We start from the raw sequence: 24159 nt of genomic DNA, 5'->3' as shown, positions 1-24159 counted from the left end.
TTTATTGGGGAAAAGCTTCCAAGCTTTAAGAATTACTGATCTATGAAGTGTACAACATTTGTCTGTCTTCATAAACAGTAGTGAAACAGATGCATTGCCTTTTAAAATGTGATGATGTGCAACTAGGTGCTTCATCGTGTATTTCTCCTGCTTTCTTGATACAGTTTTATCAGTAGCTCAGTCCGATATCCTCTGTTTTTCTAGGTGGGTTGCCTATGAAAAAGAACATTTTAAAGGCCAGCAATTCTTGCTTGAAGAAGGAGATTTTGAAGACAGTAATGCCTGTAGGGCATTAAGTGGCCCCATTTTGTCTTTCCAGTACTTACAAGCTGTGAGTTAAATTCCTTAATCTTAATTTTCTGTCTCATCTTTCCGTGAAAACTGCACATGAGCTCTGCTAGCTCATATTATAGAATGTTTCTAATACCTGAGAGCATCACACTGACTGTTTATGTAACTTGCCTGCTTAATTTTTTTAACTGCAGTGATTATTGTGAGTGCTTATGTTTACTTTTCATCCATTGATCCCATAATCATTTTTGAGCACCTGCTTTGTTAGATGCATTGCATCAGGTGCTAGAGATACAGTGGTCAGAGACTGATACAGTGGTCAGAGACTGATACAGTGGTCAGAGACTCCGTCCTTGCACTCAGAGAACAGACAGTCTGGTAGGGAAAGTAGCACTTACATAAATGTTCAGTACTGTTTGACCAAGATGGGATTAAGCACAAAGTATCATCATAGCCAGAGAAAGGTCAATTACTCCCACATGGAAGTAGGGAGGAAAAGATAACAGCTGAATTGAAATTGCAAGTAGAAGAATTAGCCAAGTGGAGAAATTCCAGGACTGGTGAAGGAAATGTAGATGCTGTTTTAGCAAGAGATTAACATATAAAAAGGCAAGCAGTGGAGCTAGTCGTTCACAACTGGGGGTGATTTTACCCCCAGGTGGCATTTGGCATTGTCATGAGACATTTTGGATTGTTATGGCTTGGGGGTGGGGGGTGCTGGTGACATCTGTGGGTTGAGGCCAGGGATACTGCCAAACTCCTAAAACGCTTGGAATTGTGGGCCCCACATGTTGGTAGTGCTAAGGCTGAGAAACCCTCATGTAAGTGATAATGGTGTGTTTCGAGTCATAGTTAAATCAGGACATTAGGGAGAACTTAAGGAAGATGAGTCCAGAGCTAGATAATTAAGGACCTTATAGGCCACACTGAGGAGTTCAGTTTTTCTTTGACTTGACAATGAGCCGTTGATGGTCAAGTAGCAACCATGATTATATTAGCAGTTTAGACAGATCTTGGTGATTGTATCAAGAAGTGGCATGGAGTGAAGGAGTTAAGTCTTGTAGGCAAAACGTCTAAACTGTTAGAGGATTCCAGGCAGAACCTGATGAAGGCACAGAGAAGAGGAGATAGTTGCTAGAAAGTTCTGCAGGGTACCAGGGATTATCAAGTATTGCTCATTTTTCTAACCAGCTCTGGAGACCTTTTAATGTGTTCAGAGGGGCATGTTTTCTTATGATACAGGAATTAACCACTGCAATCTCTTTGCAAAATAATCTTCATCTATATAAATTCTGAACTGCCTGGCATGGTTTCTAAAGCCCTCTTTGAAGGAATTGATAATGAAGTGAAGAGTAATTTTGGGCCCACGTAGATGGGATGAGCATGGGAGCCATGTGCTCTGGCCCTTTAGCTTTCTGCCTGTTGGGACCAGCAGCAGCTCTGTTGCAACCCCTCACCTGGTTGGGCAGGAGGAGCCAGAATGGAAGATGCACAGGGAACACAGGAGCATTTATTTATCTTTTTTCTCATGAATGATCTTTGTTAGTTAGAAAGTGAGTTGGAAACCAGCTTCACCTGAAAGGAATATAGGACAGTCCACTGAAGATTGGGCAGTGAGTTTGCTTGAGGAGTGGATAGATAAATCTGAAGGTATTTAGTTCAAAATTCTAAAATACAAGGTGCCACTCCTTACTTGACCACTGAAAGACCCAACAAAACAAGATAGAGCCTTCATTTTTCTTAGGTCTTGTGATTACATGCATTGAAGAAACTATGGGTCATAATTCAAAGTGTCTTCTTTAAATTTAAAATTTTTTTCCCTCCTTTGAATTAAAAGAGAATTGAGTGCCAGCATTGCTGATCCTAGAAATGTTTAGCAATGAATGTGATGATGTCTTCTAAAGATGACTGTGACTAAAACAAGCGAACAAAAAACAAACCCCAAGTCACTAGTTGAAAAAGATATAAATACTGTAACTATACAGCTATTAGATACTTGATTTAGACAGTCTGTCATAATATGCACTGGAAAAAATGGCAGAACTTGGCATGTTAATTACTGCTGCATGTGAAAGTTTTTGAGTATACGTGGTTAAATATAAATACATAAAAATGCCCTTCAAACAAATCTTCTGTTCTCTTTAAATTAGGTTTTTTAAAAATTAAGAGAAATTGTTGTTAACTTATAAAGATGTTATCATAATCCTTATTATAATAATCCTAACATTTGTCAAGTACTTATTAATAGCTTTACATATGTACTTGTAGTTAATCTTCACAAAGACAATGAAATAGAGACTCCTGTGATTACCATCTTATAAACGTGAAACTGAGGGTCTAAGAGGTTGGGTATTATGCCTCTGTTTAGAGCTCTGATCTGAAAAGAAGTCTGTCTTACTCCAGATCCCCTGTCATCTTATCTGCTTTACTTTGCTACAGAATGATTGGACTAAAAAAGTATCTTAACAGTGGAAAACTGGATCTCATTCAACTAGAGGCTTATTAACATTTCATTTGTAGCTATAAATATGTGGTCACTTTGCAGACCAATACTCATATATAATAAATCACTATTTAGATGATTTTCAAACAATTTATAATTTAAATTTATATCCAAAATATATCCAGGTGAAATATTTTATGTTCTTCAGACATAGCATATAATTGACATAGGATATAATTTTTTTAAACCATTTTATTGAGGTGTAACTGACTTGTATAAAAATCTGTACATATTTAATATATACAACTTGATGAGCTTGGGGATAAGTATACTCTCGTGTCACCACCATCAAGGTAACAGACACATCATCTCCTCCCAAAGTTTTCTCTTGCCACCATTATTATTAATTTTTTTGTGATAAGACATAACATAAAACCTACCCCTTTAAAATTTTTAAGTATTGTTAGACATAGGATTTAAAGCTCTTGTGGTCATCACAGCCTGGGCAGGTTGGCAGGTGGAGCTGATGGGAGATACCTTTTCCCCATGTGGACTCTCAGATGCCTCTAACCTGAAAAAGAGTAAAACACTCCATTTAATATCTAACTTCTAACTTGACATAATATAAAATAAACAAGAGGACAGGAGAACTGCACAGTACAATGCGAGTTTCTGATGTCTTGGCTCCAGTACGTGGAACACTCTGGATCTGCTAAGATCAAATCTTGGACATGTTCCCTAGGGATACTGCAGTCTGTGTCACAGGATGATTTAGAGATGACAACCAGAAATGTGTTCCTAATTCCAGATGAGTCAGGTAAATATATTGAGTTGACCTTGATTATTTTTAAAAAGTAGAGTACCAGAAGGAATTAGTATTTAGACTCCAGGGATTAAAGAAAGAATTCTTATTCCTTGGCTTCCTTGATAAAATTTTCTTGGTATGTTCGTTTCTCCTCAGTTTTATACTGCTTAACTTTTGGATTTGCTTCATTGTTATTTGCAGACTTGGGGCCTCTTTTTAGGTTCCTGAAAGCAGGTGTTGTGCTGCAGAGGCCACTGCTCCTCCATTAAGGGATCTTGCGAATCTCTGCGGGTGACTCATATCATGTTGCCCACCAGGAAGTTGTTGCACAAGAGCCTAGGGCCTCATCAGCTGAGGGATTTTATGGAATTTAAAAACAAATTACTAATCCTGAAGACTTATCTTTGGTCCTGAAGCATTCATTAGTTTTCTCTAACAGTGGGGAGCACTGTACCTGAGACTGCATTAAACTATCCAGATATTTCATTGAATTTGGTGCTTTAAAAAATATGAATGGAATACAGATTGGAGGTCATTACCTCATTATTCATTATTCTCAAGCAACAGCTCCACTCAAAATCTATGTGACTTTGAAAGTTATTTAATTGTGCCTAGTAAAGTGGGGAGACAGTAACCAAGTAACTCTGGGTGCCTATTGTGATCACCTCCTGAACACTGCAGTAAGCAGTTTTGGGTTTTTTTCATATTTTATACCACACTTTGTACATGTAACCCCTGGGGATTTGGCCATAGAGTTAGAACTCTGTCCAGCAGGGACACTGTATTGATGGCAACTAGTCAAGTTGGTCATATACATATTTAGTAGATTTGAAAAATGCAGATAGTCAAAACCAGCACAGTGGCTCACAAAGGTACTTGGATAAAGATGGAAGGCAATAGCTGTAAGCCAGAAAAGCCATGAACAAACAAGCCGAAGGTGGAAAGAGGAGAGCAATGCCACTCCGAGAGTCCTGTGGCCCTTGGCCGGGCCTCTGGGAGCAGTAGAGTAGGAAGGACACAGACTCAAGCCATCTGAGTGTACTACCAGCACATGGACCTGGCACTGGGTCCTGGGACAGTGAATTCCTGCTTCTCTGCTCAGCTCTGAGCTGCGTCATTGCCAAACAGCCTGTACCTCCATCCTGCGTCCTGGTTCACCCTCCTCACTGCTGTTGCTCTCCCACAATACACGCAATGTGATCTGTACAAGTCGTTGCTTAAGTAAAGTACATCACATCATGGCACAAGTTCTTTCTTAATGAAAGAGCACAAACACAGCACACATGCACATACCTGCATCTATCTTTTCACATCTGTCTCATTTTACTCCATCTTAACACAATGGCCCGTGGTGTTTCAGTTTATCCCTGCGCCCTGTTCCTACAACCCTGACATGGAGTAGAAAACCCTAATAGGTGTAGGAGAAGAAGAAGTAAAAGCAAAAATGGAGCATTCCAGAGTCACTGGAGTCAGGGAGGAGAGACCATTCCCATTATGGCTGGGCCTGACATGATTGGTGGCTCTTGATTCTGGTTCCTGACCAGGACCCAGAATGGGCCCCCTTTAGCATTATCATCACATCGTAGCCTTACAACCACCTTGAGCTGCTTACACACTTTCAGACTGTAAGAAACAGAGGCGTGTCCAGGCCCCTGAGTAATGTTAGTTTATGCTCTTGGTATAACCATGTTTATTGATAATGGCACCTATGCTATAAACATTGTATTTCAGTTGGGATGCTTGTCCTGGGGACTAAAAGGCAAATCACTTGTAAGCTATTAAAGCCTTGAGTATATATATATATAGAGAGAGAGATATATATACACACCAGATTTATATCTGGAAAATGGCAGATCTATACATATCTACATCCAGATAAGATGTAAATACATATGTGTGTGTGTATACAGGCATACCTTGTTCTATTTTACTTCACAGATACATGTTTTTTTAATAAGATAAGGGTTTATGGCAGCCCTGCATTGAACAAGTCTGTCTGCACCATTTTTCCAACAGCATTTACTCACTTTGTGTCTCTGTGTCACATTTGATAATTCTCCCAATTCAAAATTTTCATTATTTGTTATGGCAACCTGTGCCCAGTAATATTTGATGTTACTGTTACAACTGTTTTGGAGTGCCATAAACAACACCCATGTCACATGGGAAACTTAATCGATAAATGTTGTATGTGTTCTAACTGCTCCACCAACCAGCCATTCCCGTCTCTTGATTCCCTAAGACACAACAATACTGAAACTAGGCCAACTAATAACCCTACAATGGCCTCTACATGTTCCAGTGAGAGGAAGAGCTGCACATCTCACTTTAAATCAAAAGCCAGAAATGATGAAGCTTAGTGAGAAAGGAATGTTGAAAGCTAGGCCTCTTGTGCCAAACAGCCAAGTTATGAATGTGAAGGAGTATTTCTTGAGGGAAGTAAATAGTGTACTATCCAATGGACACAGGAATGATAAAAAGAAAGAAAGAACGAAAAGAAATTAAACAGCCTAATCGCTGATACGGGGAAAGTTTCAGTGATCTGGAAAGAAGATCAAAGAAGCCACAACATTCCCTTAAGCCAGAGCCTAATCCAGAGCAAAGCCCTAACTCTCTTCAATTGTATAAAGAGATGAGGAAGCTGCAGAAGGAGGGATGGTAAGAGTGATGAAGAAAAAGTCCACCCAGCTCCCATTTTTTAAGAGCCATGAGTAAGTAATGAAGGTGACAGGTATCTTCAGTTTCCAAAGGTTTACTCTCAAGGGAGAAATGAAAACACAATTATTGGTTAGTAATTATTTTATACTAGCAATTTTAGGTAAAAAGGCTTCATCTTTTATCCCAAAGTCTCAAATTTGATCCAGCTGTGTCAGCAGTTTCTCAGTCCTTTAAAGTTGACAGGTAATAAGTGCAAGAGAATTTTCAAAAAATACATTTTCTTTCTCTACTTACACTGTTTTTGGATAGTATTTTGCTTATTCATATAAAATGAATATTTATCCTAAAAATCCTTTGTGCTTAGAATTTATTTATAGTACATTAAAAAGGGAAAAAAATTGTTGAGAAGTTAACATTTCCATAGGACTAAGACTTGATTTACAAACAGTAAAGTTGTAGGCAGAGAAGAGGAAGTTTTGATTCTTATTTTTTAAACAAATGTATTCTATACTTTCCAATTTAAAAAATATACCTATTATAAAGATTTTGGGGAGAAAATAGTATGAAATTGACCCCTTCCCTGGACATGAAGGTAACCACTCTTGGCATTTTTTTTTCTTCTAGTGTTCTTAATTGAAAAGTTAGGTTCCTTTTGTGCGCTTGTAATTTACCAAGTTTATAAGTTCGAGTTTTTGTCTTGCTCTTTCATCCTTACCTTTATGTCTGACAGTGTTTAAGAGTTTAAGGTAGCTAAATAGACTGATGTGGACTCAAATTCAGTCTCTTCCCCTGAGTTAGCTGTGTTACCCTCAAGCCCATCACTCAGTCTGCACAGCTGTGAGACGAGAGGGACAGTAAGCCAGCCTTATGCATTGGCCCTTCTGGGGGCAACATGCACTGAGCTCCTAGCCAGCAATAGGTAGAGAATATGTTTTAACTATCAGCTTGTTAAAAACACCTCTTATTTATATGTATTCCATCAAGTGGCAGATGAATAAAGATTTGTTTATACATCTTTTGGACATTTACACTGTTAACAGCTCTTCACTATTGTAAATAATGTATCTTTGCATATAAATTGTCCATCATTTAATTTAGATTTAGGAAATTTTCTTAGCCAAGAAGGGAAATTCAGGTTTAATGTAGACAATATATTATCAGCCTTTTTAATAGATTTCTAAATTATTTTCTAAAATAGCTGTCCAATTTGTATTTCCTTCTATCAACAGTGTTCCCTGACAAAACAGGATTTTTAGGTCCTTAATTTAATAAAAAGTAAAATTGTATCTCATAGCTTTAATTTGAATTTCTTTAATTTTACTAGTGAAACATTAGATATTTGCTTATTTGTTTTTAATGTTAATCTTCTTTGTGAATTGTCTTGCTGATTTATCAATTTGGGTCTTAGTATTTTTCTGATATTTTTGTTTTAATGTTGTTTGACTATAGATACTTCTAAAAATTCCTCTCATTTTGATTTTTTATAATTTTTTGGTCAAACAATTTTGTTTTTTTCTGTTACATGTAAGCTCATAAAATCTTCTCCTACAAAATGCCTACAGCACATTGTAGATTTACTTTTTGTTTCATGTGGTACTCACTTTTCAGACCAAAGGGAGACTCTTTAGTTTCCTTTACAATAAGTGTTACAATTAATAGCCTTTAAGCCCCAGCATTTTACCAACTGTTGACTAACTTCTGTGTATATCATACAGTTTACCTGATTAATGTAAATTCAGACTTACTTTTTTCTTTAAACTATTTAGGAGTAGTAACTATTGAAACTGTTTCCAGTGCCATTTAAAATTCTTTCTGGAGTTGCTTACGTGACAGTTATCCCACAAGTATGTAAAAATTTTGCTGAGTTCCAGCAATCCATAAAATACTTATGTTTCCTAAATGTTCCTCTTCCTCTTTTTAGAATTTTATAGAATCTTCTGTCACACTTTTTGAATCTGACCTAGAAAGTGGGAAGTTTATTGACATTACAAATCAGGAAATTTCTGACTTAGAAGAAACCAGCTTTGGCAGTGAAACAGGATCCATCCATGTTAAAAGTGGCGTGTAAGTTCTCTCCTACTCTGAGAACTTTGATTCTTTGGTGTTTAAAGATTGTTGGTTCTTAACAATTCTTGGTTAAGATTTTTGCTCAGTTCTGCATCACCTCTGTTTTTCCTTTTTTTTCCCTTACTAGATGGGTTGCTTACCAGCAGAAGTTCTTCTGTGGAGAACAATACATTTTAGAGAAAGGGAAATACAAATGCTTTTTTGACTGGGGAGGATCAGATAATATAATCATGTCAATACGACCTATCCAACTGGTGAGTTAAGTATGAACATGACCCATGCCAGTGGCATGTAGTGCCATACAGTTGAATCTATGGAACAGGCTTTTAAATAGTGGAACTGTTCAATTATGTTAAGTATGTACATATAAAGAAAATGAAACTTATGAATTTCTGTAGACTCTATAGAGAGCTGGATGGTATTAGCACATTGATGAGATGGTACTGTAATTCTCTCTGTTCATTCCTTCAGCAGTATTTAGTGCCTCTGATTATAGCAGACACTACTGATCACTGGATATGAAAGACGAATAACACTGCTCTGATGGATTTCAACCTCTTAGAGGAGATAGGCCTATGGATAGTCAACCACAACATGATTAGCGAGAAAGTACAGTGGGTAGGCAGTTGCCTGGGAGCCAGTGAAGGAGCGCTCAGAGACTGGGGAGTTAGGGACCATGCACTCTGTAATCAGAGGATGGACTGAGTGATATCTAAAGAGATAAAAGCAATTTTGCCCCGTCAGGAAATGGGGCAGAAAGGCAGTCTGCAAAGAGGGAATAATCTTGTATGCAAAGTCATGAAGTTATGAAAGAGTGGGGGACCAGTGTGGCTATAACAAACACTGGAGAATATTAAAGACAACCATGAGATAGTGGTGGGAAAGGGAATGGCAGGAAGCTCTCAGAGTCTTTCTAGTGGCATTGGGGCACATTTTTCTTCCAACTTCAGTATTACTTAAATTAGTAATGCCAAAATTATTATAAGATAAATCAGTATGTTATTTGAGGATCATAACCAGTTCAAGGAATCTAGAAAATTGCTCAGACTTTTTCCCTACCATTTTTCATTGGATATTTTCAAAACTTTCAAAAGACAATTAAGATTATCTGATTATAATTATTTTTAATGTTTTAATGTATGTTTCAGGAACCGCTTGGGATAAATGAGCCTCCACATTTGGTATGTTTAAAAATATTCTTAACTTATAGTTGCTAAATTGCCTACTAAAAGCATTAGTCCCTTGAATCTCAAGTCTTTGGCTTCCCCTCAGATACCTTTCATGTGTCCATGTGGCACGGCCGTTTGTGTTGTACTTGGTATCTATGAGAAGAACACCCACCCATCTGGATTTGTCACAGTTCCTTGTTTTCTCCTTGACAGAGCTTCAGCTCTGACAACCATGGGGTCGTTTTGAACCTTTGTCACACTTTCTTTCCTATTGCCTGCCCATTCTTCAGAGTCACGTTCTTACTCAGCACAGTATCTTATGCTGTCTTTGGAGGATCAGACCTTCCGTGGAGAAATGGCTGTCTTTGCATGCAGCTTATGTAGATGTACTTCTAATGCCTAAATCAAGTATTTCTTTGAAATGCCAGTAGAACTACAACCCTACTTCTTTGTTTCTGGTGTGTTAATGGTTTGAAGGGCTGGGCAGTACTCTGGAGCCTAATGTTTGTTTATTATTCACTGTGGGCTGGGTTGTGTTTATTTAGTGCTTCTAATGCCTCTGCAAGATCAAGGTTAATCCCATTTATTAATGAGAAAACCAGGATTTAGAATTTAAGTGCATGTCATGTCACACAGCCATAAATATTAAAACAGTCATTTCTTATCTAACTCCAGTTAACCACATTTTCAGGAGTTTACATCAAAGATACCATATGAACAGTACAACTATAGAAGGAAAAGGGGATGAGGGACATTGCTTCCTTCCTCTATCTCATTTTAAATAACAGATTTGGAAAAGTTATGTCAAAAAGCCTAATACAGTGATTAAGTATTTGACATTTGGTAGCTTTACATAACACTGAATCTTTTTCTCTGAATGTATTTTTCATGTTCATATCATTGTTTTTATATTTCAAATAAGCTTAAAGGTGTTTCTGTTCACATGCTTTCAGGTTTTCTTATTTTCTGATTAGTGCAGGCCTGTTGGGAACATTTCCTTTCTGAATATAATTGACCTGTTGTATTTAGAGATACTTCCTGCCAGATTTTTATTTTGAATCTTTGAAAACTCCAGCTGTGGACTTGGAAAGCCCTGTTTCTCAGGAGTCAACATAACCTAAGTAGGTAAAAAGTTAAACAGGAATAATTTAAACTGCATATTTTCTGAGTTTTAAGTGCAGATAAAAAGTCACATACTTTTAAGCTCTGTTTCTTCCCCTCCTGCATTCTGTTTTTTTTTTATGGACTTCCTTGTTTGGGACAGAGTGCTTGGAGGATTTTCTTTATAGTATTTCCAGTCTGACTTGAAGAGAAGGAAGCAGTAGAAATGCCTGTGAAATCAGCCCCACTTCAATTTTCTGGATTTGACTCAGCTATTGCCTTGTGAAGTAAGCATTTCTGACAGGTATATGATAGCTGGGTATTTGGTAACATGCAGACAAAGACTCCTTAGTTTACTCAGTATCAAAGCTCTTATTATTTTCATTGGACCAGTTTTCCAGAGTGTTTTGCTTGTTTTTACTTACCCAAATAAAAACAGATGGATCTGGACTGACACCCTGCTTGCGTTCAGTAACCAGAAAATGTTTTCTCCTTCACAAGTGGCTGTGAAGTAGATTGACTAGTCACATGCTGCCTTCAGATGAGGCACTTATTTTCCCTGAGGGATGAGGAGAAAGTTACATCCCAGTGTTCAAGTCAGAAAAGGAAATTTTTTATGCTGGTGATTTTAAAGGGAACCTCAGGTAACCTGAGAAGGGCGAAGCCAGAAAATGTGTGTGTTCGGAGATAAATGCACATCATGAGAGTTACACTAATAAAAGTACTACTGCTGATGTGTCAGCATATTATGATGAGAGATATCATATTTGGGATGCAGAACACCTCCTTTTATTAAGATTTTTTTCCCCTGTGGCTTAAGATCGATCGCCAAGCCTAATTGCCAACTCAAAATAACATCATGAAGTTCTTCATAATTAGCAGGTGGCGTTTTATTTTGTTTTTTTTTCCCCAAAACAAAACAAAAAAACAATGTGGATTGTGTTCATAATGTTCCCGTATCTCTCTGTGAGTAATGTCAGACATCTCACTTACAAAATAAATCTTATAAAAGTGAGTTTAGTATTCAGGGAGATTGTAGTCAGGCACCACCATTCTTTAGAAATTCTAACTGAGTACCTGCTTTGAACTAACCAGTGACCTTTCTTTGTAGTTAGGAGTTTGGATTTCTTTAAATACTGAGCCCCTGTTCATTTTATATATGATTTTAGTGGAGAAAAAGCAAACTTAGATATTTTCTTGTATTGGATAATTTTGCCACAGTGAATTTTAGAGTGATCACAGGACCTGAAACAGTTGTGGTAACTGTTACCATGTAGAGGGGATAGGAAAACAACAGTTTTAGGTAAATATCAGTATGATTCAATAGCAAAAAAGGAAAGCATTTCTTTATGGTACCAAAGGCCATAAATACTCAAGAACTACTTATCTAAGTAAAGAAAGCCTTCTGTGGTAATCAGGGAAGTAAAATTAGCGTATAAAAAGTAATTGATGAGAGAAGAACATAACAATAAGAAGAATGGAAACGGGTGTTCTTTGTTTAACAAATAGCATGCTTGCATAAGGGTAGTCCAAAAGGCTACAGAAAGTCTTGTTTAGATAGGATAGAAAGTTACTCATAGAAATTATATTAGCATTGGAATAAAATAAATTCCCAAAATTATTCTGATACTGTGGAATAAATGAGCACAACTTTTGTGCTTGGTCACTAATTATTGAGTTTTTAGTTTAACAGAATAAAGATCTATTATATATTCATGTATGTAATAAATAAAAAATACATGCTAAAAAGCATTTCTACAAAATTTTCATCATAAAGTGGTTTCTGTCTCAAAAGGGTAGTTATAAAGAAGAAATAAAGATAGTAAATGTGAAAAGGCACCTTGCAAACCAGTGGTACACTGCCCTTTTTTCTGTTTCCATGCATTTCCGTTTGGGAGGTTGGGAGGAACTGAGCTGTGCTCAGGTGGCACAGAGGGATGGGCATAGTTTGAAATAAACTCATCTCTGGTCTATCTATTTGCTCAGGTTCCAAGCAACCTGAGTCATACATTTATTTTCCATTTATCTGGAAAGGAAACCGAAATAGTGGTTTATCCAGTTAGCTTTTCCCAGGACTTAATTTTACCAAGGCACTGATTGTTTATTTCACTAAGAGTTAGAAACCACCGTTTAATTATTAGTAAGCACAGAGTTGGTTTATAAATGGGTCATCCTCAAAACATTACTACGAGAATTGTTCTATTCTGAGGAATTTATAAGGTAGTCAGATTTTTTTTGTTCTCTTCTGGGGTTGGTCAGATTTTGGGTGAACCTTATATCATATCTTATTAGTAGGAGTAAAAGTAGACTCATATCAGCATTAAGCCTGGTATTTTAGTTCTGGCAAAGAAGGAATTTAACCTAGCAAGTAAAAAGATACTTTACAGCAGATCATGTGTCTTTGTAAATCTTAATTAATGTTTCTGTGTGAGGAACTGAAACTAAAAACTCTGGGTGACTGCTGTGTGTGCCATCTCACACAAGCTTGTCTTTCATTGTCACTTGTCGAGGATTTGACATTTCATGGCTTTATGGTGGAATACTTACTGAGAGTATAAATCTTGAGCTCAGCAATATAAAAATAATTCAGTAAACTGGAATATAACCAGTGAATGAGACAGCTGTGCTGTTTTGATGTGGTTTTCTGATTATTACTATGAATTAAGATATTTGTATGTAGTAGAAACTATGTTTTTGGAAGTCAAATGTGATTTACTTTTTTAGCCTCATGTTTTATACATCTTGCTGTTAAAAAGAAGTCTGAAAAATCACTAACCAAAATACATGTTTTTATCAAGGAATTTAGGGGCAGTTTTCTGGGACATGTAGAATTGTTCTTACACAGGGATTATTCCAGAGATCTGTCTCATTTGGGGCATTATTTTTCTTACTATCCTCTGTATCCGCCGGAAGGACCATGACAGAAACCTGCTGGATCATACCTCCTTAAGACAGGGAGTCCCTTGTTGTTTCAGTGCTTCAAACAGAGCCTAGTTTCACAATAGGAAGTCCTGTTGTACAAGCCATAGTTGGTCGAGGGGGATTGGTTTTCTCACCTCCCTGGTTTTGGCTGGTCTTTGGTTATCAGACCAAGCAAGGTCAGAGCAGAATGACACAGACAAACAGTGATTTCCCAGAGACCATCAACCTAAGAGAGGACTCTTGGGAAGATGAAGGAGGTGATCAACTTCTCAGAGAAGCCTTGTTCTTGATGACTGCACAATCAGGAGCTAGGACAGTCTTGCAGATTGATGAGTGATGCCTCCTCAGCTCAGATGCAGGCCTGTTGGAGCAGAGTGGGCCTGTGGGCCATGTTAATTTCACAGCTCCAGTGTATTATGAAATATTTATAGGGCTCATTAATTTTTTCTGACTTATAATTTGAAAGCCACTAGACTTACAGATAATTATATCTCTTTTCTAAAGGGAATTATAGGTGAGATTTCATGGGTTTTTCTTGACAAAAAGACTAAAGTAGAAATGTAGCACTTGTGTAAACCTTCAGCTATACATTTAAGATGAATTATTGGTAAACTGAAGTCTGTAACCATTTTGAAATACATGATACAGATATCTTTCTTTCTTCACCATACATCATTTACTAATCCCATCATCATAATCTTCTGCACCATCTGCTGCTGTGCTCTCACAGGCATGCTTAGACTCAGTTAAGAGCATGTGCTCACACTCCCTCCTGCCTTTTATTAACTGTGGATCAGCAAGACCTGGGAAGACAAAAGGCATACAAGCCACTCCTCATGCTAATCCAGACTGCCTTCATATTTAGCACCAAATTGCTTCCTATTTTATACATGTAGTCACACCACAGGATACTAAGTGATACAATGGATAAAGACCACATTTTAGTGGAGGAGGGATTCTGATTAATCTTATAGATTTTTGTTTTTGGAGCCTGTGTGTGCAGAATCTGGTGCAAGAGATCACTGAAAATGGTAAATAAATAGTGTCACTTCTGGAAACAGGTAAGGGGGAAAAAATGTAGAGAATGCCATCCTTACTGTGGATTCATTGTTAAAGGATATAAATTCCTGTCTTAATGTTTTGCTGAATTTTCTTATAAATATATGAAACTAAAGGTTTTTCTTTTCTTTTGTGGCAATGTTAAACCATTGTTTCCTGTTTAATTACTGTGTTCTTGTAGCTCAAGTCATTCAGTAAACCAGGGTTCCAAGGCAAATGTGTAGATTTCACAGAAGAAATTTCAGATTTGACTTCATTCACACCATGTTCTTTTAAAGTTCTTCGAGGTTGGTAAGTATGCTTATTGAATGTTTTCTGCTGTTATTTAATAACTGCATTTCTTTCGAATTTACAAAGATATGGCTCTTTTTTTCATACACAGTGAATTTAAAAGATTCTTAAATCATTGGTTAACTGCTAATTAACCTATGTTAACTTTGCCCGACCTGTATTATGAGCCATTGTGTAACACAGAGAAACAAAGTGTTCATCAGGCAACTTTGGGAGCATTTTGGTCAATTTTTTTTTCTCATTGTTAGATTATTTCCTAAATAATGTTGAATTTTTACATGTATGTTCATTGTACAGCATAATAGAATGCTATTTTTTTAAAGTGTTTTTGTCCAGATAAGACAATATTACCCCTAAACTTTAAAAAGTCTTTTTGTTTGTTTAAAGTGTAATCATCCCCATTTTACAGATGAGGCTGATTCAGAGCTAGGGTTTCCCAAGGGCACATACAAATGTAAGAGCCAGGATTGCTTTGGCCATTTTTTATTAATCCTGTGTTCTTCCAACTGTAGCAACATACTGGAACTTTCTTAGATGTATGTGAAACTGTATGTATTTCTTAAGCCTAATATATATTCTATGTATTTTTTTATTGTAAAATATACATAAAATGTCCTATTTTAATAATTTTTCAAGTGTGTAGTTCAGTGGTATCTATGTTTTCATATCAACCTAATAACTCATCAGTCTCTCTATTCATTCTTCAAGATCTCTTGGATTCATCAACTCCTCCTCTCCTTGAGCCAGCAGTCTTGGATCTCCTGTCTTCCATTTAAGGAACTTCGATCTCCTAATCAACCCTATTCCACTTTTGTCTTAATTTCCATCATTTACCACAAACAAGTCATAGGCTAATTATTTTTCCAAAAATCCAGTTCAGTATTTTTACTATTCTGTTTTAAATTCCACAGCCAGTCAGATCAAGGTCAGACTCCTCCTTTTCCAGGTGTTACCATCAAGTCTTACTGTTCTCTGTCCATTCTCTACTCTGTCCTTACACTGTCTTCCTGTCCTCTCTTCCAGAATTTCCTCAACTGCATTTTCTGCCTTACCCTCCATCCCAGGGGTCAACAAACTTTTCCTTTTAAGGGCTAAGTAGTAAATATTTTTGGCTCTGTGGGCCCTCACAGGCTCTGACCCAGCTACTGAGCACTGCCTTTGTAGCAGAAAAGCAGCCTCAGACAATACATAAATGAATTACGCATGGCTGTGTTCCAATGAAACTCCATGAACATTGAAATTTGAATTGTATAGAGTATTCACATGTCACAAAATATTTGTCTTTTAATTTTTTAAACTACTCAAATATGCAAAAACCAGTCTTCTTAGCTTTTGAACTGCACAAAAACCTGCTGTGGGGCAGATTTGGTCCTCAGGCTATCATTTGCTAACCCCTGCTCCATATCAAAGGTTTCAGGGAAATCTAGCCAGCAACTGTTACATGTTTGGCCTACACACTATGTTTAAAAAAAAGCTTTTGTATCAATATTTAGGTTTAGGATGTTTTTCAGAAGAAACCATTTTATACCTCTTTAAAAATCTGAAGATCTGAAAACTTTGGGGAACTGTTCACCTTTGGCAGTGATTAGCTAGTGTTGAGTAAATGGCCTGTGCTCTGCCAGTGTACCACAGGATATAGTCCCCAGTTTTTTCACCCGGTGCACCACTCATGTTACCTGCCTGGCCTCCTGCAGGTGTGTAAGTTAATGGCCCTGTTTAATACTATTCCAGATATATCTTTAAAATTCAGTCCATCCTGAGTCCCCGTTAATGTTCTTGATTAGTTTAGCCAGTCTTCCCTCTCAGATTTCCTGTAGCTCATACTACTTTGAACTTCTCTGCATCTGTCACTTCCAAAAAGGATATGAAGTTTCTATAATATCAAAGCACTTAAAATGGGATACTATGAGTTTTAAATAGGTTATCTGCATCTCTTATCTGAGAGAGAAATAAATATGTTTAGGAGCTAAATAATTTTGTTGCTAGTTTTGGTTTGAGTTTATTCTCCACTAAAAAGAAATTATTGTAAAATATGTTTTCATTTTCTGATAAAAGGAAGCTTTTATGTTTTTTTATGTTGAAGTTTTTCCAGAGAAAAATATTTTTTCCTAACACTGAAATCAAGGATAAATTAGTCATACATGTTGCTTCATGTAGGGATATACATTTTACTTATATATATAATTCTTATGTATAGTTTCTATGTAATTTTATATAATATATTAATGTGTATATTAATGTTTATGTATAATAAAACATGAACATATAAAATGTATATAAAGTACATTTATATTTATGTGTAGTTTATTAAAATGCAGTTTAATAAAAGAATACAAGAACCATGGCTATTGCCTGAGTACCTGGAATGCTTAGAGATCTGGATTTAGGCCCAGGTTCAACCCTTCCTAGCTATAGAACCTTAAGCAAATGGGATCATCTCTGAATCTCAGTTTCTTCGTCTTTAAAGGAGGGATAATAACTGTACCTACCTCAAAGGATTCTTATAAGGACTAAATAAGCAATGTACATGAAGGACTTAATTCCATGCCTGACACATGGAAAACCTTTGATAAATAGTGACTATAAAATGCTTATTACATAAAAGATATGACAGTAAATTGTAATGTCACAGAGCATTTCTGTGGTTATCCAGAGTTAACTTTGTGCAGCCAGAGTACAGTTCTGGTGACCTTAAAGTATAGTACCAGAGCTTACATACACTAAAAGTGAAGTAGTAACAGCCAATTCATTTCCCCCATGGGCTCCTTTTTTTTTTTTTTTAAGACAAAAGGGGATATCTTAAAGTTTTTGATGAGTACTGTATTGAAGGTAATTCACTATTAAAGATTCTAAAGGGTTCATTTCTTCTTAAAACTCCCCATTAACTATCATATGTTCAAGTGACAGATTTTAAATATTGTGTGTGATTGGAGGAGTCTAGCTTCTATACTTACCTAGGCTGACAGTTAAGTTCATCATTAAGTAAGGATACAAATCTTTGTTTTTCCCGAAAAGAACTACTAATCTGTTTGGGAACTTAATAACCATTTGGATTTGGTCACCCAGGGTTTTGTACTTTAAGGCACTGAATGAAGCCAGTGTCTTCAGCCTAAAGCAGATAGCTACTGTTTTCAAATTTCAACTCTATCATTTAATAGTTGGGGAGAGCTTGTGCAAACCCCCTGTCCTTTCTAATCATTGCTTTTGTTTCCTTTAAAAATAAGGATATGTTTCTGTGTCACAGCATTATTGAGGACACAGTAAAATACCAGTAAAGTGCTAGCCTGTGTCTGGTACACAGTAAATTACAGTTGTGGCTGTTTCTTAAAACTGATGCCGGGTGTTTGCTGCTGGTCAGCATCTTGACTTCTGTGACCTCCTCTTACGCGGTTCCTACAGCACAGTGATGAGCCCGTGTGGCCAACTGGTGCCGTATGACCAAGTGTCTCACTGCTTGCTTTTTAGCTGGCTCCTGTATTACCAAGAGGACATGTGTAGTGATCAGTGTGTGCTAGAAGAAGGCCTCTATGCTGACCTTACTTCTTGTGGCTGCCCAGCATCTAAAGTCAAATCCCTCAAGCCCATTGACTATGTAAGTACTGTGATGAATGCATAATTATAAGACTTCTTCTTATCCAGCTTAATAACCGTGAATGATATGAAGTAGGAAGAAGTGAGACACAAGGAAATACTAAAATTTGAATAATTTACTTGTGGATTATAAAACTGAGGTTCACTCATGAAATCTAACCAATATATAAGATTGATATTTTCCTTTTTTCTTTTATTTTTCTGAGCAGAAATGCAAACCTAGGAGCTAGAGTAATATAAAGCCTGGGCTTAAATTCTAGTTTGGGTGACATTAGTAAAGTTACTCAATTTCCTCATTAATGAAAAAAAAAATGAGTACTTTTAAGGCCACTGGATGTTAAATAAGATGAAGCTTATATAAAATGCCCAGCACATGGTGAGCAACTCCCTTAATGTTAGCTATTAGTATCATGGTTGTAATTATCATAGCTGTTTAATAAAAATAATAACTTGATCATTTTTTTATTGTGTTAGATAAGCCACAGGACAATGTGGTACTCAGATTTACAATGTTATTTTAAGGCATGGGCCACCACCAGTATTGGTTTCAAACCTTGCTTTGGGTGAGGTGGAGATCTGCTTGGTGTGTGCAGAATTATCTGGCTCACCTTGGAGACCCATTTTTATAGAGTAAGTGGTTTCTTCTTTCTATCATATTTACTCAGAATTTTATATGCAGGAAAAAAAATGGGATCTGTCACATCTATCTCTGTAGCATCAAATTTTGGGTTCCTAGTTGGGAAGTTCTATGCAGAGGAAGTAGTGAGGATCTGGAATAGTGAGTAGTGTATGATTATTCTCTAGGAGCATTGGATCAAAGCTGAGATTTCCACAGAGATGAGTTAAAGCCCTACATAGTCGTAGGAGTGAGTGATGTGACCTTTTCAACCAGAGCTGACTCCAGGGATGATGGCCATCCTCAGGAACCCTGATCCCAACATAAGCAACTTACTCTTATTTCACAAGACATTCCTGGATAGAGCATTCTTGGTATCAGGCTAAGAATAGAGTCTTGGCTGAGGAACAAGAACAGAAATAGAGTCCTTGGTCTCTTTCAGTAGACCCTTAGGCACTCAGCTGGGAAAGACTTAAGTGGCTACTGATGCTTCCTGCCTGTTGGAAGAAAAATGATTAAAAAAAAAAAAGTGGTCCAGTCATTCTCTCCAAGTATTGATAAGGCTCAAAAGGGCATTGAGAAGTAGTCTATATTTACTGGGAAAGAACTTCTCTTAGCAATTTTTAGTGGTCAAACCAGACAGATAATTGAAGTCTAAAAGCAAAATATGTTGTTCTAAATATGAAGGAACCATCTTGAAAGGATCTGCTAATTCACTGAATTAAACCAACTGAATTACTAAGGTGGGCATGTTAGAAACGTCATGATTAATGGATTAATGAGTAATACTATTTTCTTTGAAGAGTTACAGTTTTACATTTATGAAGTAAGAAATGAATAAAATTAGAAATAAAAAATATATAGAGAGGGAAATATTTCTATGTAAGTTTTCTTGTGCATTTGCATTTTCCCTGTTTTGGTTCTGTGGAATCCAAGTGGTGTAGATGAAGGTTCCTCTTGGGGAGAAATTGAGAGCTATATAGCCTTTTCAATCCAAGAAGTGATTAAATTAGAGTATATTCAGTTTATGTAAGGACAGCACATTTGTTTCCTTAATGCCTTTACACATATGTTCTAAATCTTTGGAAGGTGTTTGTTGAAGATGTGTTAGGCACTAGGTTTGGGATTGAAGTGGAAGAAATATGAGGTCAGGTTGGGCATCTCGGCAGAGACCTGCAGACTGACTGTGAAGATGCTTCAACAGCTGGCACTTCCTTGGTGAAGTCAGCCATGCTGTCCTCTGGTAGCCCTGAAGCCCTGAGTTGATCAGACTTTGAAGACTGATACATGAACCAAAAGGCCAGTTTAGTAATTTGTCGTGGGTAGGTTCTAGTGGGCTGGAATGCTTGAGAATTCTGTCCTGGGAATCTTTCTGCCTCTCTGGAAGAACACAAGAAACTAAATTAGTCATCAGAAGGTTATTTGTTGAGCATAACATTTGGGTAAAATGAAATAGATGTCTTGAGATTAGCTTATCCAGCTAACATTCCCCACGAAAGAGACTCCTCCCATTCCCAAGGGTCCCAGTTTCTTGTATTCTCCAAAGTCTGTGCCTTCTTTCCCTAGAGAGTGCTAGACACACACTACCTATCCTATTCTCTGATTCCTTCCATATCCCTTCTCCCCCTACGGTGTCTTCATAGGATTAGCATGCCTTTTTCTATAGATTAATACTACCACATCTGCGCTACAACCCTGTGTGATTATGGACTGATCCTGGGAAATGTTTTGTTTAGTTGAGTTGACTTCTCATACATATGAGCTAATCTTTTGAGTTTGCTTTTATGAGTTAAAACTGCAGAATTCTGAGGGTGTTTCCTGTGGTTGGCATTCCCAGACATGCTGTGACTTAGTGCTGAATTGTCATAATGGTAGAGTACTGAGGAGTCTTAATACTTAATCTTCATATAAGATCGGTATGTTTTGCAAATAACAGTTTGCTGCAGGCTGATTTCTATTTGTGCAAATATAATGTTACATTTTAGAGGCCCACAGATGCATAATTTGCAGTCATTTTACAGTGAAAGGAACTGGGAGTATAGTTTCTAGTTCTGCTTCTCACCATTGTGACCTTGAGCAAATCACTTAAATTTATTTAGACCTCATTCAACTCATCTGTAAAGAAACTGTTAGAACAGGCATTTTTTAAATCTTTGACAATCTCCACATCTGTTGCAGGTAAGTATCCTGAGCATATTTCTAATTGTACATGAAAAATGTATCTAGCCTTAGGACTTACATGGTCTGAGGGAATAAGATGGTATATTAGTTTCTGTAAGGTTGTGCCATATAACAGTCCCCACATCAGTTGGTTAGGAGCTGGAGGTGGGTGGGGAAACTAAAGTGTTTAAGCATTGGCCTAGTAGTGTGTGGGGTAACCTGCTTTTATTATGTTTCCATGGGAGCAAGTCTGCTCCTTGCTGCTTTAGTGTCTCCATGGTGGTGTGGCGTGGAAGTTGGCTTCCTTTGAAGTAATAATCCAGTCCTGGCAGCTTAAGTAGGCAGAGCAAAGAAAGGCTATAGAGAAATTTCAAATGAAATTATGACTGTGATGACAGGAATGAACTAAAGAGGTAGAATAAGAATTGGCAAGACAGTGAGTGATTCATTCTGTGTAAGGGCTCTGAATAAGGGACACAGCTATAAATAGAAGGCTGTAAATCCAGCCACAGAATGAAGTGTAGAAAAGCTTGGTTACTCTTAAACTTTTCAACTGAACCCATCTGCATTATAACCAACAATATTAACTACTGTGTAGAGTTTAAAAATAAAGGCCAGGAAAAACCTACAGTAAACATTACACTTATGAGTGAAGCATTTGAAGCATTTCCCTTTAAATTCAGGCAGAAGATGAAGGTCTCTACTGCTGCCACTTCTATGAGTCCTAGCTACTTAAATAAGACAAAAACCAAAAAAATATAAAGGAAGAAACAAAATTGGAAAGAGTATCTACAGATAAATTCTTAGGGTTAATATGAATGCTAAAAAATTCCTGTATGCAAGATGAATGCCATTTAAACTACAGACTGCTCAAAAATAAATCTAACAAGGCAAGTAAGTCCTTTGTGGGAGAAATAAAAACTTTACTGAAGACATAAAAGATGGTGAGATAAAACCTTTTGTAGATGAAAAGACTCAATATTGTAAAGACATGGCCTTCCCCAAAATAATACAGATTTCAGACAAAATGCTTTCAGAATCTTCCATCTTTCTTAAGGGGATTGGGATGGTATAAAACATGAAGTTTATCCTAATATTAATTTGGAAAAGACAGGGATCCACACTAGCCAAGATGACTTTTAAGAACAACTGGTAGGGTCACTTGTCCGACCAAATGCATGCTGGGCTGTACAGGCCTAATTAGCACAGAGGGTCTTCATGCATGAAGACCACAGAACGGTGCAGTAGGATGGCAAAGAAACTCACCTCCATAAAGAATGGAATTTTGAAGGTAAAGAAATAGCATTACAGTGGTGCTATTATGATCTGTTAAATAAATTATGTTCAGACAAATGGCACTTTACTTGGAAAAAGTACAGTTAGAATCGTGCTTTACTCCAAACACAAATGTAAGTTATAGATGGATTAATGGAAATCTAGGTGTGAAAAACAAACTTTAAAACTTAGAAGAAAGTACAGTTGACCCTTGAATAAGATGAGTTTGAACTGCAAGAGTCCACTTGATATGCAAATTATTTTCAGTAAATATATTGGAAAACTTGTTGAAGATTTGTGACAATTTGAAAAACATTTTCTTTTCTCTAGTTTACCTTATTGTAAAAATACAGTATATAATATACAAAATAATGTGTTAATCAACTTTATGTTATTGATAAGACTTCTGATCAACAGTAGGCTATTAATAGTCACTTCCTCCTGACATGGGAGTAAGATGAATTTAAGCACGAAATGTATGAGTCAGTAAGAGAAACGTAAGCAAGTGTATTTGTTTCCTATTGCTACTGTAACAAATTACCACAAACTTACTGGTGTAAAACAACAGAAACTATTTTACTGTTCTGGAGATCAGAAGTCTAAAATGGGTCTTACTGGGGTAAAATTCAGATGTAGGTAGGACTACATTCCTTCTTGGAGATGTTGAGGGAAAATCTGTTTCCGTAGCTTTTCCACCTCCTAGACACCCCCAGCACTCCTTGGCTCGTGGCCGTCTTCCACCTTAAACGTACATCAGCTCTGCTCTCTATCCTCTCTTTGACTTCCTGCCTCCTGTAAGGGCCCTTGGGTTTGTATTAGTCTTTTCTGCATAATCCAGACTAATATCCCCATCTCAACATCTTTAACTCTTATATGTGAAGTCCCTTTCACCATGTTGGGTAGCTTTTTCACAGGTTCCAGGGATTAGGAAGTGGCCATTTTTGCAGGGTAGGGTGGGGCTGTGGAAGTAAAGGAACAGTCGCTATTCAGCCTACCACAGCACACCAAGATTCTGAAAGCATTTTGTCTGAAATCTGTATTATTTTGGGGAAGGCCATGTCTTTACAATATTGAGTCTTTTCATCTATAAGGACTGGGAGAACGTATCTGCAGCCCTTATAACCTGTAAGGGTTTAGTGTACAGAATGTAAGAAGAAATATTTCAACTCTCAGTTAAGAAAAAAGAAAAACCTACCTCAAATATCAGTAGGTGATATGCAAAGGCAGTTCACAGAAAGAAAAAATGGCTGAAGAAAGATGTTAAACTTCATTAGTTATCAAGTTAAATGCAAACTAAAACAATAATTAGGTAATATTATCTTACTTTAGATACAAACATTTGAAAATCGGACAGCGAGGTTTGATTCAGTAGCAGAGAAATGGGATTATTCATGTCCTGGGGGCTTGGGGGGTTTTAAAAGAAGGATATTTGTTACAGCACTGACAGAGGAAAGGAGCTACAGTGCGTTCACATGAGGAAATGCAGGAGCGTGGTTACAGTGAGTGGTTCAGTGTGTACACTGAAGAATGTTATAGTAAGAGGCAGTTCTGTGAGATTTAAAAACTGGATGCATAACTGTTAGTAAAGTATAGATATGTGTTCTGGAGGGATTCACAACTTCATAGTGATTATCTCTAGAGAGGGGCTGAATTCTAATTCAGCTGTACCTCTTAGGTTTTATATATTTATAAAATTTGATACAAATATAGT

At 36.9% G+C, this 24159-nt stretch overlaps 1 protein-coding gene across 6 annotated transcripts in view; it reads left to right on the top strand.

Annotated features, from left to right (window-relative positions):
* The window catches only part of CRYBG3 (crystallin beta-gamma domain containing 3), a 100168-nt gene that overhangs the window by 54702 nt on the left and 21307 nt on the right, over positions 1-24159 (top strand). For 2 of the 6 annotated variants that reach the window (XR_012129235.1, XM_037001643.2), the window contains exons 12-17: positions 205-331; positions 8119-8261; positions 8392-8518; positions 9413-9445; positions 14697-14806; positions 18272-18398. Coding sequence is in view for 2 of the 6 variants with exons in the window: in XM_037001643.2 (XP_036857538.2) it covers positions 205-331; positions 8119-8261; positions 8392-8518; positions 9413-9445; positions 14697-14806; positions 18272-18398 (667 nt within the window). In the remaining 4 variants the exon portion in view is untranslated. Of the gene's footprint in view, positions 1-204; positions 332-8118; positions 8262-8391; positions 8519-9412; positions 9446-10386; positions 10822-14696; positions 14807-18271; positions 18399-24159 lie in introns of those variants that run through there. The other 4 variants (XR_012129237.1, XR_012129236.1, XR_012129238.1 and 1 more) reach the window with 4 other exon arrangements.

Source organism: Manis javanica, chromosome 3 (assembly GCF_040802235.1).
Source record: "Manis javanica isolate MJ-LG chromosome 3, MJ_LKY, whole genome shotgun sequence".
NCBI classification, from domain to species: Eukaryota; Metazoa; Chordata; class Mammalia; order Pholidota; family Manidae; genus Manis; species Manis javanica.
The sequence above is the reverse complement of the archived record's forward strand: the minus strand, read 5'-3'. Positions and strand labels throughout refer to the sequence as shown.